General features: G+C 44.8%; 1 protein-coding gene across 1 annotated transcript in view; it reads right to left on the bottom strand.

The window, feature by feature from the left end:
- LOC146589106 (uncharacterized) overlaps window positions 1-17831 on the bottom strand; it is a 65987-nt gene that overhangs the window by 39020 nt on the left and 9136 nt on the right. The window contains exons 7-26 of the mRNA XM_085316730.1: window positions 17703-17807; window positions 13216-13408; window positions 12564-12700; window positions 11615-11839; window positions 10944-11085; window positions 10502-10625; window positions 9656-9790; window positions 9416-9559; window positions 9125-9326; window positions 8847-8987; window positions 8140-8322; window positions 7668-7739; window positions 5607-5733; window positions 5220-5359; window positions 4353-4556; window positions 3872-4021; window positions 3111-3290; window positions 2392-2508; window positions 1841-1990; window positions 263-478 (exon numbers count right to left, since the gene is read on the bottom strand). Of these exons, the coding sequence (XP_085172856.1) occupies window positions 263-478; window positions 1841-1990; window positions 2392-2508; window positions 3111-3290; window positions 3872-4021; window positions 4353-4556; window positions 5220-5359; window positions 5607-5733; window positions 7668-7739; window positions 8140-8322; window positions 8847-8987; window positions 9125-9326; window positions 9416-9559; window positions 9656-9790; window positions 10502-10625; window positions 10944-11085; window positions 11615-11839; window positions 12564-12700; window positions 13216-13408; window positions 17703-17807 (3087 nt within the window). The remainder of the gene's footprint in view (window positions 1-262; window positions 479-1840; window positions 1991-2391; window positions 2509-3110; window positions 3291-3871; window positions 4022-4352; window positions 4557-5219; window positions 5360-5606; window positions 5734-7667; window positions 7740-8139; window positions 8323-8846; window positions 8988-9124; window positions 9327-9415; window positions 9560-9655; window positions 9791-10501; window positions 10626-10943; window positions 11086-11614; window positions 11840-12563; window positions 12701-13215; window positions 13409-17702; window positions 17808-17831) is intronic.

Below are 17831 nucleotides of genomic sequence, written 5' to 3'. Positions count from 1 at the left end.
ATCTCGCCATTTGGAAGGTTTTCAAAGACATACTTTACTAGATGCATGTTTCTGCAGTTCCATTCTCACCCATTCAACTATTTCTGCTTAGAAGAAGGAACCTTTATTCCTTCTCAAAAAATTCTTGACAAATAAAATGGGACAGTTCACCTTTCTTGAGATCAGAACCTCAAAGTCCTAACTTCAATCCTAAGCACTAGCTATCAGTCAACAACATGACTCTCTAGCAGTAGCAAATACGTTCAGAAAAAGAGCAATACACCTGTTGGGGTAGCAAGTCCAGAGAATTCACAGTATTTTCCTGGTGGGCATCTCTGACATTCCTTGATAGTTTTCAGTTTCTGTCTTGGCCCAAAGGTTCCTGCAGGGCAGCTGTACTGAGTGCTGTGGCGGGTCCCTGGTGGGCAGTAAAAACCTTGCGGGCATGGGTAAAGGGTAAAATCAATGACCGGTCCTTGTTGGCTGTCACAGTAATAGCCTGCAGTGAAGAGAGAGGAAAGAAAGCCGAATTAGTCACTGAGAGATATTAGCTACTGAGCTGCATCTCATTAACTGAGAGGATTCCTAGCAGATTGCCTCAAGCATACAAAGCATCTCACTGGTCACTCAAGAAATAAATCTTCTGCTGACCTTACATTCCTTCTGATTTAAATGACATCCCTACTGGGACAAATACACATAATAGCTTTCCAGTTGTCACGCTCATAAGAAGGAAATTTACCACCCAATGGTCCCCTGACCAGAGGACAAAACTTGGTGGTGTATGAAAGCAGTCAGGGATGTAGCACCAATCTCCCTACTTGCATCCAGTTACTAAATCCCTTCAAAGAAAACTTTCCTACTCTCTTCGTAAAATATCATTACTACAGTTCCTAACATAGTGCTATGTGATGCCAGTGGAGGAGAGGTTTATGACAGTAAGACCAAAGTGCCCCTGGACCATGTCACGGGAGCACACACCATTATTTAAAATGGACAGTTATGTCATGTCATCTGTTCTTTCACCATCAGTGAAGGAAACTGCAGGAACTGCATGGATTGCCAGACTTCACCAAGACTGGGGGAGTATCCCATATCCCCCTAGCAAGTAAGCAAGCTAAACCTTCGACATCAGCATCTCCCACCTATCAAGGAGCAAATGGCTCTCTTGGGCCTACAGCTTACGTGGCTACATCCAAGGGGAACAGCAGAGCTAGTAGGCTAGGGAGCATTCTGAATACTTCAGAAACATCATATTTCCAAAGATTTGGGAGCCCAGAGCAGAAGAATCTTCTCTGCAAACTGCTAGCCCCCAAACCTTCTGATAATAGGAAGCAAGAACAATCCCTAGGCACACAGAACTTGTTTTGGATTAGACTCATTTGTTTGTTTCCAGAACAACACCTAAACATCAGAGTTTTCCCCTCCCTGTGTTTTAACCACTCAGAATTATGCAGACGTAAGCATTTCTGCTTTCATGTAGCCTTTTCACACAGAGCCAGAAAAGGATCTCCCCATAAGGAAAGGAAAACAAACCACCATCAAGATGGCAGTAAGTCTCAAGGCTTTCAGTCCCAGGAAGGCTTAAGAGCCAATAATGAGCAGGCATTTCTTATAGGACAGGCGCACAGAATAAACCATGGATATTGTGAAAAATTTAACTCCCATTTTGTTTGCCTGTACAGTTCACACAAGCTCTCTGATCCTGCCACAACTCCCAACAGGTAAATGGATCCCTCTTCGGCTTTTCCACTCTCAAATAGCAATTCACAGCCAGACCTTATTTTCATCTTGTCCAATACGCAGCATATTACTTTGAGCGCGTCCCTAAAGCCTTGCAGTCAGTTCAGCCACAGCTTACCTTCCCAGCACTCTCCAGTGGGGGCACTGAGACCAGGTACCTTGCAAAAAAACCCAGAGGGGCAAGGCTGGCACTCAGAAAGCATCCTCCGCCCTGGCAGTCTAGAAAAGGTGCCAGCTGGGCACAGCTTGGGTACTGCTGATCCTGCAGCTGTGAGAATAGAAGCAAGACAGAGGTCCTTGAGACTGCTGCACTCAGGGCTTGGATTAAGCACAGAGTGGCATGGAAACAGCATCTCTGAAGTCTTATTTTTCATTCACAGATCACACAGTGCTGTATTAGAGAGAACCAATACTAACAAATCTATTCTGCAAAAGGAAAGAGAGGCGAAGCTAATTACATTTTGAAGACAGACAACCTGGCCACTGAGATGCAGAAGTCACTTAGCACTTTCAGTGAACAGGCCAAGAGAAGAATAGAGGAAGAATCTGGGAATCAGGACACTGGCGAGACTTTAGCAAGTTGGTCACTACACTGTTAAAATCACCCATCAGTATTTCAGGTATTATGCGACTAGTAATTTTTGCTTCTGGTCGACACCAAATACTCACTACAGTATGTCCCCACAGGGCAGATATTCCCAGTTGCACCATTAGTTGGCTGAGGGAGGGCTGCACCACCTTTGCAGTAAAACCCAGCAGTACACTGCCCACTGGGGACAGACAGACCTGGAAGACAGAGGGGATAACAGCACTCAAAAGTGCCAAGATAGTGAGAGAAAAGCAGAAAAACCAACCACTCATGATTTTGCTCTGGGCTAACATCACAAGGTAACACACGAACCCCCTTCTCTGCTAGTCCAGGGAGACACCTAAGTTATCTTGGAAGCACCATCACAGCCCTATGAATTTATCAGATTAAGAACAGCTCCTGTTTAGCATACTGGAACAGTACTGAAAAGACAGAAAAGGAGTGGGAGAAAATGAAGTAGCAGTCAGTATCTCAGTATCAGCAGGCTGTGCAGAAGTAGAGTACAACAGGAGTCTGACACGAGACTCTAATCCTCCACATCTAAGAGGAGAGAATGATGCATGTTCATACTAGTCCTCTGAAGATGAGAACGTGGACAAAGAAGTCAAGGAACTCACTTAAGGTCATGCAACAAATTCTGGGCAAAGTCAGGTTTACCACTCAGAAGCAGAACTTAGCTTTAGGGTCCTCTAATGTGTTCTTGAATAGCAATATTTATTTGTCCCCCAAATTCCTTCATTTCAACTCTCCTTGAACCACATCACTCCCATCACTCTTGTTCTCCAAAGTAGATGCTAACCTGAGGCATTGCAGTAAAACCCTGGAGGGCAGGGAAGGGGCTCTGGGCTTCCTCTGGGGCAATAGAAACCAGCCAGACACTTCCCTCCAGTGGCAGTGGCTGGACAGAGGCAGTTGGCACTGGTGTAGTTATCCAGATCAAAAGGCTGTGAGGTCCAAGCAGCTGAGACACAGAACCAACCTGAGGACAGAAAACGTGACTGAGAAGCTCTGACAACCACAGAAGCCCAGAGGTTATTACAAATAAAACAGATGTGATGGCTTTTGCAGGTAACACCTGCACAGCACAGTCATAACCATGCGGAATATGGGACAGGCTAATATCACTCAAGTTTAACACCACCATGGTGTCACAGACCACGCAATATGCCTGCAACAGTACGTGCAATGATGCATCTATACAGTACCATCTCAGTAAAGATGGTAAGAGATCTTACAAACTTAAGTTTAACACTTTGGTCTAGGATAGCAGAGGCTCAAATCAGCTGCCTCAACAGGTTCAGAATGGCAAGCATGGAGACAGCTGCCTAGGGCTGACAGACACATCCTACATGAAGTCTGTGCCCATCTGAACCAGCAGCTGGAAGTCAGTGTATGCCCAGGGTGCCTTCAATGGTACTAGATGCCTACAGTCAGGCAAGAGAATCAAGCAAACAGACCAGAAAGGCCATGACAAGAGCTACAGTAAGTAAACACAAAAATTCCCAAACACTGTCCACCTTGGTGCTGTGCAATACAGCAGTCAAACAGAGCCAGACTCACCTGCATCACATTTGCCTGATACACCTGTCAAGTTCTCCTTCCCACAGTAGTGCCCAGGGGGACAGGGCAAGCAGCTATCCAAGCTCTGTGTCATGGGATCAGGGTTATAGTAGCCCCGAGGACAGGGAAACTCAGTAGCAAACTTGGTTCCTGTGGAAAACACAGAGCAAGAATTTTTCATGAATGGTAAATACTCTCTTGGCTATTAATCCTGCACTATCACTTAACGTTGTCTTTGTCCATTTATCTGAGTGCTGAACTCTATAACGCACAGCTTGTGCTTCAGAGCCAAGCCTCTGGGCTCAGCTTAGTTTGCCCGCCTATGGTTTAAAAACATGTCTATGGTCTAAAAGAACCAGATGGACACTCCAAGGTTTCCTTCACAAAGACTGTTTCTTATCTTTAAAATAAGGATGTCTCAGCCTGGCCAGTGGGCAGGGCCTGGCACATCCTACATGAGTGCTCTTTGAGTCTACCTCACCTTTGGGGCAGTAAAAGCCAGCTGGGCAAGGATTCACGCTGTAGCTGGTGGTATTTTCTGGGCAGTAGTAGCCTGCAGCACAAGGGAAGCATGCAGCTTGTCCGGTGAGGTTGTTGTAAGTCCCTGCAAGGCAGGGTAGCGGAAAGCCAGTCCCTTCCGGACAGAAATGGCTCGTGGGACAAGGGCCTCCTTTCTCCCACACACCTAGAACACAGAAAGTAAAAGACAAAGCCAACAAAGGGAGGTGGTAAGACCCCACTGATGAGCATCTCTTCTTGGTTAAGGTTTCTTGGATGCCAGAAGAGAGATCGAGAAGATGCACAACAAAAAATACAGTGACCACAGGATCTCAGCTCTGGAAATATTCACTGCTGTGTCACTGCAAACAGTGAATTGTTTGCAATTCACTCCATGCTTCACAAGCAAAGCCATAGCAAACCACTTGCAGTAGATAAGTTTTCTAAGTGCTCTGCCTCACGTGCAGCCAGGAATTCTGGAAAATATGGAATTGTCTACTGGTGAACTAAAACTTCCCTGGAAATAATTCTTTCTGAGACAGAATAAATTGGGAAAAAAGACTAAGGTTATGTCTTTTACTAGCAGGTACCCGTAACTTTCCCAATGTTCAATACAAGTGTCTCCTTCAATAACACAGATCACTGAACTGACTGCTTTTGCAACTTCAGCATGAATATATTGGTACAAATAGCCCAGACAAAGTTAATATGGGGGCTTGAATGACTGAGAGGAGGCAAGGCAGGAATACTAGGGAAAAGGGCAGCATGTTTTAAAAACAACTGTTGCCAAGACTGCCAATTATTAGGCACAGGCAGGTGAAGAAATTGATGTTCACCCAGTGCAACTCACCAGCCGGAGATGGTGAGGAAGCTCCAGGCAGACAGTAGTACCCAGCTGAACAGGGTCCTGAGGGTGCTGTGAGGCCAGCAGAGCTGCAGTAAGAGCCAGGTGGGCACACAGTACAGCTGGAGTCCTGCCACACATTCAGCCTGGAGAGAAACATAAGCAGGCTTTCTGCGGGCAAGCGCTTCACAGGTAGACCCTTAATGCCTACACCTCCTGCCAAGTGAGAACTATAAGGCTTTTATGATCGATACAAAGATACGCCCGTGAGCCTTACTGAACCGCACTCTGTTGTGAAAGGACTGCACATCCAAGAAAGGAAGATACTAAGCAGCAGTGGAAGTGGAGAAGAGAAGAAAGCTAAGAAATCAGCAGCAGAACCAAGGAGCTCACCTGTTCGAGTAAGTGCCCACAGGGCATGCCTGTGGTATACTTGTGCCAGCTGGGCAAAAGTGTCCAGGTGGGCAAGGGCCACCAGTGCTTGTGTTTGTGGCTCCATTAGGGTTTGGGACACTTGCTCCTGCATCAGAAAGATAGACCAAAGGTATCCCGAATGACAGAGATTCCTATTCATAGACCAGTCTGTCCCCCATGCCTAAAGTACAGTTTTCATACCAGGAAGATGAGAATGGCTGATTGCTACTTAAGACAGTAAGGCAAAAAATGCAGAACGGAAGGGAAGAGCTAACAGCTAGCACCATGTGGAACTAGAATCATTTGGATGCTTTGCCTTTTTACTTTCTTCCGTTGAAGACCTAAGAGCCTTGACCGTAAGGAGGAAGGAGATGATGACACATGTTACGCTATCACGTCCTAGAAGGATGTGACCTTTAACTATAGCTCACAAAATCCTTCTCTGGTGTGCATCATTATCTCAAATGTATAGCCAGGAAAATGGTTACCAAGAAGAGAACAGCTTGCCCGAGTTTCCACTGCTGCAGCAAGGACTAAAAGTAATCAATCCCAAACGCCCATCCCTGTGCTAAACCCTGAATCATTTGGCTATTGAAGGGGGCAGCACATACAGAAGCGACTTTGTTTACGTGAAAATCAGGAGTAGCCATGAAGTTCAAAGGGCCGTCACCCACCCTGCAAAGCACGGACCTGAATAACGATCAGCCCAGAGCTGACTGCTCTGTTTCAGAGCAGTCTCCGCTAGCTGGCAAACAGAAAGCCAGAAACAAAAAGACTTCCTGGTTTTGATGCGAGCTATCCTCACCCTGGTGTGGTAAACAGCACGGGAAGTTTGCTGTAAGCACCTTCTTTAAGCTGGACTGCATCCAAAAATATCTTAGCTTTGGACTTGTTCTCAATAAAACATTCATGACAACTGCCCTCCAGAGAGCCCAGAAATTGTTGGAAGATCTGAAAGTAATCTCTATGGGTGAAATCCAGTCAAAACCCAAGACCTACATATGTGTTTGTGTGTCCGTGTGCATGGGCCTCTCTCGTTTGTACTTCAGTTCCTGCAGCTGCCTGCCATTTCAGGCCTTCCTTAATAAACTCAAGGACAGAAACTTATTTCAAATTAAAGTAAATATTAGGATTCTCATTAAATCACGTAAGCTCGGGTCTGAGGTCTATGAAACATATCAAAATATCAAACACTATAACACTCAGCAGTACAGACAAAGCACACAGAAAATTCAGTGCTACTGAGTACTGTGCAGAAGGATCGAGCAATACTGCTGTTACCTGCCTATCTGCAGTCTGCTGTCCCTACAAACATCACCCCCTATTTTGTATGAATGCCAGCTGAAAATTGCCAAGAATCCTGCTTACACGCTACAGTCAAATTTCTCTGGTAACTCCCAGATAATTTCCATTTCATTTGCCAAAGGCTGATAATGCACTTTCCACAGCTCTCTAACTAGCCAAATAAACGCCAATGGCCTAAAAGGATCCTGTTCCTTGTCTAATTTAGGAAGGAAAACCCCAACCAGCAACCTGGTCATGTGGCTGGGTGTTCTCAGTTACATGGTGTAGGACCCTCCCATGGCCAAATCCACAAACTCTGTAATTCACTGATGGTATTCAAAGCGACAGGACACTATGGAGACCAAAAGCAGAAACGCACTCAAAAAGACACCAGCTTTAACTAGTAGTTTCATTGAGGATTACTGTATATGACAATCCCAGCTGCAAACCATGGCTCAAAATATTCTAGAACCACTGGTTGCTGAAGTTAGAAGAATATAGCACAAGGATTGCCTGGGTCTGCTTCTTATGTTTTTTCTTAAGTCATTCTATGGGCCTCAAAAAGCAGTTATATGCCTACAGAAACTTCTGTTGTGATTGAGTATAAACTTATTACACAGCTTCATTCCTCAAGGTTACCCTGGCACTCTGGAACAGAGGCCAGGGAAGGACTGTGTATAAAACCCAACTCCTAATGGCCACAACTTCCTCCCTTTTCACTGCTTTTTTACCCCTGGTGAGTGCTACATTCAATACCTGCTGTGCAGAAGAATCCTGGCCAGCAGAGGCCATTCGGAGAGGATAAACCCCAGTCTCCACAGAACATTCCTGGAAGACCACAGAGGGAAAAGAGTATCATTCTCTTGGGAGTAGAATTAGGAGAGCTGATGCACTGCATGCACTGCTTGGAATGCAAAGGGTGAGACTGTAAGAGAGCCCATCTCTCAACATCACAACTGAGACAAAACAGCATTCCAGTCCAAACTGCACTCCTCTGAGAAACCCTGAGCATAAAATCAAGCTCCTCTCTTACAGGGCATTAAAAAAACATGGCTCATTGTAGAGCACTAACAGCAGTACAAGGACGCTCTTCTGACTGTACTGTTATGCTTGGGTTTCCTAAGGGTAAAATATGTGTCAGTGGGTTAAAAAGATGAGATATGCAAAGGAATCACCCTCTCACACACTGCTCCACATAGATGCTCACAGTTCACAGTCATTTCCTTACCTGCAGGGCACTGCTGACACCTCTCAGCCTGGCTGAGTCCATGGGAGGGGTTGTAAGTTCCAGGTGGACAAGGACGAACATTGACTCCAGTTTTCTGAGGGCAATAGAAACCAGGAGGACAGCGGCGTCTTAGCCCTTTTGGACAATGAAACCCAGCAGGACAAGGAAAGCATTTGTCTTGACCTGTGAAGGAAATTTAAGAATTAAAATATAACGGACTGAAAGAAAAATACTGTGTGTGCAACTTCTCTCTGCCTGGCTGTGCACTTAAAGCAGAAAGCGTCAAAACAACAAGTTGGCTTTGCAACTCCTCCTGGAATAACTGTTCTTCAAACAGGCACATTCTCCCAGAAGCATTCTGACCCAGTAAGCTTCTCAACTCCATTCTACCAGCCTGGAGGAGTCCCGCTAGCCTCCACATCTCACCATTAGGTGGCAGGCAAAACAACACGGAAATCTGGTTAACTTCTCACTAGCTTTCAGCGCACAGAGTTTCACTTCACTGCTACAATCCTACGATCGGATCCACTGCAGGCGGGCAATATATTCTCCATGTGATATCATTAAAAAAAGAAGATCCTGTGAAACTGCAGAATGCTCGTAATGGACAGCACCTACCAAGATATTCTTGGTCATGTGCATAAACTATGACCTGCATTTCTAGCTCCCCCAAGCCCCACTGAAGCTGGAATGATCTAGTTTCTGACCTGTTGCATTACTGTATTCTCCACTAGGGCAAGGAGAAGGTGCTGCAGAGCCCAGAGGGCAGAAATGTCCTTGAGGACAGATACCTCCGGTGACACCATCCTCAGGCTTTGCAGTCTTTGTCCTTCCTGTGCAGTAATAGCCTGAAAGCAGAAAAGATTTGAGTCCTTTCTGTCAGCAAACTTACTTACAGGAATGTGAGGAGAGGGAAAACCCTTAGCAGAAGATACAGAAGACACTGCATTTCTGAGTGGCTAAACAAGTTCTGGCTTTGTCTCACCTTCTGCACAAAGTCCTACGGGAGCATCTTGGCCTGACATATTACAGAAAAACCCAGGAGCACAAGGCAGACACCAAGTGGCATCCCGGGCTCCTCTCTGTTTGTTCCAGGTGCCAACAGGGCATGGCATCTCTTTTGGCTGTGTTGTGCCAGCAGGGCAATAATGTCCTGGTGGGCAAAAATCTCCAAATGGAAGTCCCACCTGAAGCAAAGAAAAGATGGTAAATATGGTTTATGAAAGCTTTTTCAGTGCCAAAACGTCTGGCGCCACGAAAAATGTTCAGCACTCACAGGTGAGGGGCTGATGGACCCTTGAACACAGTAATACCCTGGCTGGCAGTGTCCTTCCGGCTCAGTCAGACCAGCTACACTGCAGTACATGCCTGCTGGGCAGGGCTTGCAGGAACCTGCCCTGGCTACGTCTGTGTAAGTTCCCTACACAAACACAGAGAAACAAGGAATCATCCCTACCAAGGCACTGGAAGCCTGGTGAGAGTTAGTACATGAAAAATAACCACATTTGATTCTTACCACAGGACATGGGAGAGGCAGGGAACTTCCAGCCAAGCAAAAATGCCCTTTGGGACACACCCTGGGTTCAGCAAGGCCTGTCTCATTGCAGAACATACCTTCTGGACAGTTCCTACAAAGGGATTGACCATGGCCCTAAAGAAAGAACACAGAAAGAATGTGGCAGATACGGATTATTACTGCTTACAGTGTGAGTGAATAAACTTTGCATATGTTCTGCCAACTCCCAGAGATCCCCCCTGCTACAAAATGAAGTTCCCGAAGCAGCCCAAATACAACAGATATCCCTTGCGTTATCTGAATATCTCCTTGTACCACTTGTAAAAAAGGACAGACACAGCCCTGATCTATGTGGCAGTAAGAGGCTGCCCAACTACGCACGTGGTAATTCACCCACACTAGACTAAAGCCTCCTCATCCCACTTCTAAATCTGCACCTGCACAAGAAACACAAGTGAAAATACTAAATGAGCAAAAAATGATAGCCAAAGATGGACAGATCTGCTGTGCCTCTCCAGACCTTTCTAATACCTTCTGAAGCATTCTAGGTACCTTTCTAGGTTGGACCAGATTATCTCCAGAGGTCCCTTCCAACCTCAGTTTCTGTGATTCTGTGATTCACTAGACCAGCACTTTCTCACATTACTTGTGGTGCCAGTACAAGCAAAACAAGTACAAATTTTTTAAAGTACTGTATAAAAGCACCCCAAGCACCCTAGCGTCATCATGCATGGAGATTGGTTCATTCCAGTGCCTCCTTTCAGGGGTTTATCCTGTAGCTGCCCCTTCTGCCAAAATCCAGTCCTTATACTGAACAGTTGTCAGGATAAAATCATTGCTACTTACTGAGAAGTTGCCAGCACCACATGCTCGAGGAGTAACAGTGCCAAGCTCAGGGCAGTAATAGCCTCCAGGACAAGGGATGCACTCTGCAGGCAACTTTGCACCACGTTCCATACGATAGGTTCCTCTGCAGGTGCAAAGACAACAGGAGGGAGAGTCACCAAGGGCAGCAAAGTGACCAAGAACAGGACAATTTCTCTGGCTTGCATCGTTAAGACAATGGGTGGAGGAAATACACCACTTCTGGAGCCAAGTGGAAACTGCCTGATTCAGAGAAAACTTGCCTGGAGCGTCCAGAAATGAAGCCTCATTTGCAAACACTTCTGGTGCAGAAAAAGTGTTTCTTACAATAAAAAGTGCTCTGAAATGCCACACAGAAATGGTATCTTTTGCGCTTATGTGGGTCCAAGACTGACAACTATTGTAGCCCATGTATTGTACTTACACTGGGCACAAAACTGGCTTGGAGGTCCCACTGGTGCAGAAAGTCCCTGCAGGGCAGGCAGTACACTCTTCCACCCTGCCATTTCCCAGCCTGGTACTATATGTTCCTGCAGGGCAGGGGTACTGGGTGCCCCTCTGTGTACCTTTCCAAAAAAAAAAAAAAAAAAAAGAGAGAGAGAGAGAGAGAGAAAGAGAAAGAAAGAAAGAAAAAGGGAAAAAAACAGATCAGAAAATCATCCTAATTCTAACTATAACCTTAAAGAGAAAGGGAGTAATGCCCTCTGTTCTTCACTGCCAATAAATATTTACACTAGTCCATTCTGCAACGAGAAACTAAAATAATAAAAAGGTCATCATTTGACAAATACTGCAGAATCTTTGCTGGAAGTTTCAAATTTAAAATTGCAAATGTTTGCACCAGACCCTTGATTTTGCATTTTAATCCTCTGCAAATTAAGGTAAAGGAAAGCATGACACCAACATGTTCAATCCAAACAGCACAGATTTCAAGTATCCACTCTCTAAAAAAGACAATTGGCTATCTACCTCCTTGCTGAAATACTTTAGTGCAAAACATACGCTGATGAAGTCAGAGCATGAATGAATCGTAGTGCACAACATTTCCAAATAGAAATGAACAAACTCTTCCCTATTCTGAGAAAAGCTGCCTACCTTGTGGGCAGTAATGCCCTGAGCTGCACCTCCCAGAAGGCACACGAGCTCCTCCTATGCAAAACCAGCCTGAAGGACACAGCAAACACTCCTCTTCAGAGACCAGGCCTGTCCTATTGCTCCAGGTTCCTGGGGCACACTTGTGCTGCATTGGATGCTTTGTGCCTGGTGGGCAGTAGTGACCAACTGGACATGGAGCAGGAGGCTTCCGTCTCCCCCCCGTTCCTGAAAATGCAAAGGAAAATTTTAAGAGAATCACAGAATGGTAAGGTTGGAAGGGATCTCCAGAGATCATCTAGTCCAACCCTCAGCATAGCCCATACAGGGACTGAACCCACAACCTTGGCATTAGCAGCAGCACCATGCTCTAACCAACTGAGCTAAACCTGCCCCCGAAGTAGAGTGGCCTAATAGATAGCACTCTGGCTGCAGACAATCCCATTCCCTTAGTCTGTTTTCAGCTCTGCTGGATGACCTTGAATAAGTCACATCCTCAGTCTGTTCCTTTCCCCTATATTTAAACTGGGATAACAATAATGCCTTCCCACCCTGTTAATGAGAGGCTCTATCACAGAAGTGATTACTGATGGAATTATTTTTCAACTCAAGAATCTTTCAAGGTGCCTGCCTCTGCCCAAAGCTGGCATGGACATCAAGGTGAAGATGCCACCAATAAGCTAAAAGATTTGGGGATGGAAAAAATTGTCTCCTTTCAGGTCATGAAGTGACAACTGTAACTCTGAGTGAAATAAGGGGGAAACCTCAGGTTAAGATTAAAATCAACTTCTCCAGTAGACAAAGTTCTCTCCACAGCAGACTAAACCCACCATGGCAACTCCCCCATTTACCATCACCATGATACCTCACTGACTTGCTCTGGTCCTTTCTGGAGGGCTCCGTGGTAAGGGGTACCAACAAACACAGTTTACTTCATTATAAAGACACCCACCTCTCACACAGACAAATCCAGCAGGGCATATTTCACACTGGGACTTATCAAAGAGGTTGAACTGATTGCCAACTGTTCCTGGAGGGCAGGCATTGCTCGGAGAATGAGGGCTGGATGACCCCACTGGGCACACATACCTAATAAAATACAACAGGCTAGCTCAGGCAAATGCATTGATGCAAAGGGGAAACAAACTCCATGTGCTCCCCAAATATTAGGATGAATCCTGCATCTGGCAGAAAGCTGAAACACTCAATCCTGTGTCTAACAACCACATAAGTTTGGAATGCCGGAATACTGAAATACTGAATGGACTGTTTCTGTAACACCATTTTCCACCAAAGTAGAAGTGGGTTTTTTCAGCCAGGCTGCGTTGCTTGTAATCATGGAATGTTTGTCAGGGCTTCAGTCTCGCCTGTTTCACTATTTTTTTACTTTCCGTTTTATGGTAATAGCAGGCCGTGATGCCTGCTGCATTTAAGGACATTCTTCTGTCAAAACAGTTTAGGTTACACTCTGATTTACTGGAAACTGTAATAAAATCTTGACACTCCAGATGGTGCCCTCTGACACTCCCCCCCCACACACAACCAAAGCAATGGAGGCAAAACACACAAGCAAAAAACAAGGGCAGAAAACAGTTGAGGCTTACCCTGGTACACACTCCGAGTCAGGCTGGGCTAAGCCAGCCTGAGTACAAGCTCTCCCTGCTAGGCAAGCTCTGCAGTCAGTGGCTTCATCCTGTCCTTGGAGAGGATTGTATGTACCTGGCTGACATGGGATTGGGAAACTTGCTCCAGCAGGGCAGAAATACCCAGCAGGGCATTTCAAACACAATCCAATTCCTAAAGAGAGAGAAGACATTCGAAGTCTCAAAGGGATCATGAACTACTAAAAAAACAGAAGGTCCTTCAAAATCCAATCCCGTCGCTTTCACCTACAGCAAGAAAATAGGATGGAGGTTCATACATAATAGCAACAAAGTCACTGCAAAGCCAGGAGGTGGTAGTATTGGATTAGCTGAATTTTACCGCAGTAGAGTGGCTCCTGGAAGCAATAAAACCATCTGGATTGCGTTCTGAGCTGATAATATGAGAAATAAAATACATCAGGAACAAATAAACACTTCAGTCTGAAAACATACTGTGATGCAGGCTAGCCCAGTGTATTTTATATCCAGAATGCCCGCGCCTCAGTCTTAAAGAGAATCTGTGGTTTATACAAAAGCTGAGCTGTTTCCATGTTTGTGTTCTGAATACAGAGAGAGAAGAACGGGTTTTTACAGACTGGAGATACACTCAGTGTGAACACATGGATACCGCTTGAATGACAAACATTCCAGCCGCGATCACCTCTAAAACTCCGTATGCTAAACAAAAGATGCTTGAATTCTAGTTTAAAGGAGGACTGGCATGATCAACACATAATAAAACAATAATCCCTTACTGGCTTTATTACATTCAGAAAGCACATTTCATTTCAAAGCATCCCAAAATGCTTTACTTAGTGAAAAGGAAACAAATCCAGCACAGGAATAGCTGCTGTCCTCCTGAGTCAGGATTTTTAGCAGCAGAAAGCAAACAGAGCAATTTGGGATGGGAAGGAAAAACACTGGCTAATTAGATCATGGCTCCCAGGAGTACTTCCAGGCTGAACCCCAGCTGCTTCCCAAATGCTTATCGGCTAGATGCAAGCATACACTAGTGTATACTTGCCTCCGCATGCTGGAAGGAGCCTTGTAGCATTCTCAAAGTGAATGATCTGGATTTATTAAAATCTAGACTTTTCCCTCCACAGACTGAAGAAGCACGTGCAGATTATGATCCGCCATGCTGCAAAGCCAGTTTAAGGGACTTCTCTCCCTCTGCTTTATCCCCCATTTACTCATTCCCACCTCTCAGAAAAATCCGCTTCTCCCTTGCGCTTATTCCACATGGCATGGGTAAACACAAGGTTCAAAAACCTCAGTAGTACAGGATTTAGATTTCTCAAAACGATAGCGTTCCATAACCGATTTAAAGCACAGGCACAGGAAGAGCTGAATCACTCCTGCAGTGGGCTGCAACCTCAAGGAGCTGCAGAAACTGTCAAAATCTGCCCTGGCTGCCAAATGTTTCATGATGTGGATCTGCACCCCTTGGCAAACCCTGTGGGACTGCTATTTTATAATCAGAATCCATTCCAGCTGACTGAGGGGACATAAAGTTTCAATTTCTGGCCTGACTCAAGGGGCATGAGGCTCCTCTTACGGTAGCGTTCACCCAGGCATAGAACAGACTTAAGAGCCTGGTTACCTCGAGACTTTATACAAGATAAATCAGGATATGGATTTACAGCACACTATCTGCATTCTGCAGAACAAGGCTATGCCCATATACCAGCCGTGCTATAAATACAATGCCTCCAAAGCCAGTTTCACTGAGTGTAAGTATGGCACATTCACTGTACTGTAGTGCAGGTGGTAGACACAGGCTGACACCATCTGCATCATCATCTACCTCACAGTAATGTATATGAAATTCTCTCTGGCTTGCCAGAGGGTATTTTTACATCCCTTGACTATTTCGCATTGAGTACTGTCCTACCCTTGCCATGTTTTCCTTAGAATAGGTGACAGGACCACTAGGTAAGGCAGTAAAGCTCAAGGAAACACTTACACGATTAAACTGAAAGTGTTTTTAACTCTAATTTACTTTGTAGCTTTTACCCTGTTTGTCAGGTACTTCTGGCCCTGCCTCTTAGATTCTGCTGTCTTGATGAGATTCAAGGTTTGTTTCTTGCTGCACCATGTAATTGCATTCCTGGTTTTAATTTCAGAATTGAGCAGAAAACAGCAATATCCTAGTCTTAGCTGGCAAGGAAAAAAATCACTCATCAGTCAAGATGCTTTAGCAGCTGAGTTACTTGCTAGAAAAGAAATGAATGAATAGAATAATATAAGACTTGATTTGAAGGAGCTAATTATTTTCTTAGCATACACATCTCTGTGAGGTGAAGAACCCAGCTGTTGTAACAGGAGACTGAGAAACTGAACTCTAGGGCTCTGTTTCTGGTAATGCATCTAGTGGTTTGTGAGCCTGGACAAAACAATTTGGACTTGAATCAAAGCTTACTTTAGTGAATTGAGTTCATCCCCTTAATCTCTCTGACTCCATCATCTCAATTGTACAGCACTGTTTAGGTGAAAGAGGTATTTTGGATGGCACTGTGAAGTGCCCCGAAACGTTCAAAGTCAGGCAAGGTTGGCATGAGCAATACGCGATCATTGCAGTAGAATGTCAGGTCTCCCTTTCCATAGTCTCAGCAAAGATTTTGTAACAGAAAAGACTTCAGGAAAGCTCTCTATTACTTTGAAGGAATATCTTCACCAAAATACATTTTAGTCACTGGTACACTATAAAAAATAATTAAAATCACACAGCCATTATCAAAATAAATCAATCAACCACAGTTTGCCATACATTAATTCTATCCTTTGAGAGGGAGAATTTACCCTTCACTTTTTAAGTTGCAAAATTCAGTTACTTTCAGCAGCTTTCCCAATCATTAGCATGACCTCATCCTACTGTATGCAACATAAAGTCATGCTGATTTAGAAAAAAATGAAACCAAAAAGAAAAATAAACCATTTGGAATAAAATGTCACAGAAAATAGGGCTGGAAATCTGTGGAAACCTCGTGCCTACCTCCTTGCATATAATACATATCAGAATCTAGGTTCCTCCATGCAAGTTAGCCAAAGTGGCACTTAAACTCTTAAGGACAGGGTTTCCGCAGCCTTCCATGGTTATGACCTTAGCTCATTAAGAGCCTTTCTGCAGAAATATGCATGCTCTGCTGCATTCATTGCCATCAGATATCCCGGAAGACCCAGTCAGCTGAGTGACAGGAGCAGACCACACCTAAGAGCCACTTTACTCTAAAAGCCTCTCTCCACAGTCCCCAATTTGGAAGCCTGTAAACTGATACTTAGGTGATGCAAGTATCCTGCACTGATGAACCCACTTCTAGCTCAGATTTTTTTGCTGAGAATGTTTTAGTGAAGTGACCATGTCATTCCTTTGAAAATCTGTAACAGTGTAGGCAGTCTGGGGACCTGGAAAGGGACTAATCAGAATCTCTGTGGTGAAGTGGCAGGAGTGGCTGGAGCTTCAGGAAAAATGTATTCTCAAAAAATGACTTCAGTGCTAGAAGGCAGTGGCTTCTCCACTGGTTACATCAGCATCTGTGGTATCATTTCCAGGAAATTCTGAGCTGGAAGTACTGAATAGTTGCAGAAAAACTCTGGAAATGCAATCTGAAATCTGAGTCCCTGCCAGTCAATAGATAAAACTAGCAGTAATTGGTTTACACTCCTAATTCAAAGCCCAGCACGTTAGACAGCGAGTTTCAGCAGATAACCTTCTTGCCTTATATATAAAGGTGACTCCACTTAAATGAGACAGATGTGGAGTTCAGTTTGGCACGCTGGCTCCCACTATTGCCAAGGGAAAGAGACAGGTACATCCAGAGAACAAACAAGCCCACCTCCTGATGAGACATTCATTTCTCTCCACTGTCTGGAGAGGCCTCTAGCCTCTGGTAACCACTCTTCTAACTCAGCTGCCTTGAACAGATACTAACATTAGGCTGGATTCTCAGTCTCCTGCACCCCAAACTTCAGAAAAGGGTAGTATGTCAGTTGCCACCAGCCTGGGTCTTGTTTCTTGGCTGCAGGACAAAGGGGACAGTTATACGCAGAAGGTCTGGCATCCAAAGCCCTCCTGACCTTTCCACTGCTCTGATGCACCATGGTCAGGCAGTTCAGTAAAATATGTCGATTCCTAAGACTTACAGTTAGAGATTCAGTTAAGTCTCCTTTTTTATCTCATTTTAAATGTCTTTCAGAGAAATTATAACCCAAGTACATTTAACCTTGAAAAATTCTAATAATTGCTGAATGCTTCATCATAGATCTGGCAATTCAGAGGACATTCCACAGGTGTTCCCCTCATCAAGCTCCAGTATTGCCTTAGCCACAGGACAGTAAATAAGCATGATAACTGTAAGTCCCTGCACGCACACCTAATTTACAGTGTGATCTATAGCAAGAATTATTCCCCCCTATAGTGCAAAATGAAGATCTATTACGACACAGACCTGACAAGCAAGATGCACTGCTGCTGGGTATGTGAAGTCCCTCTCTGGGCTTGAAGCTCCCTGCTGGGCAAGGAGGGACCATAAGGGCTTCTGCACAAAAGTGACCTAAAGGAAAGAACAACACATATG

This window comes from Rhea americana, unplaced genomic scaffold (assembly GCF_003343005.1).
Source record: "Rhea americana isolate MKP2758 unplaced genomic scaffold, rheAme1 scaffold_48, whole genome shotgun sequence".
Taxonomy (NCBI): domain Eukaryota; kingdom Metazoa; phylum Chordata; class Aves; order Rheiformes; family Rheidae; genus Rhea; species Rhea americana.
The sequence above is the reverse complement of the archived record's forward strand: the minus strand, read 5'-3'. Positions and strand labels throughout refer to the sequence as shown.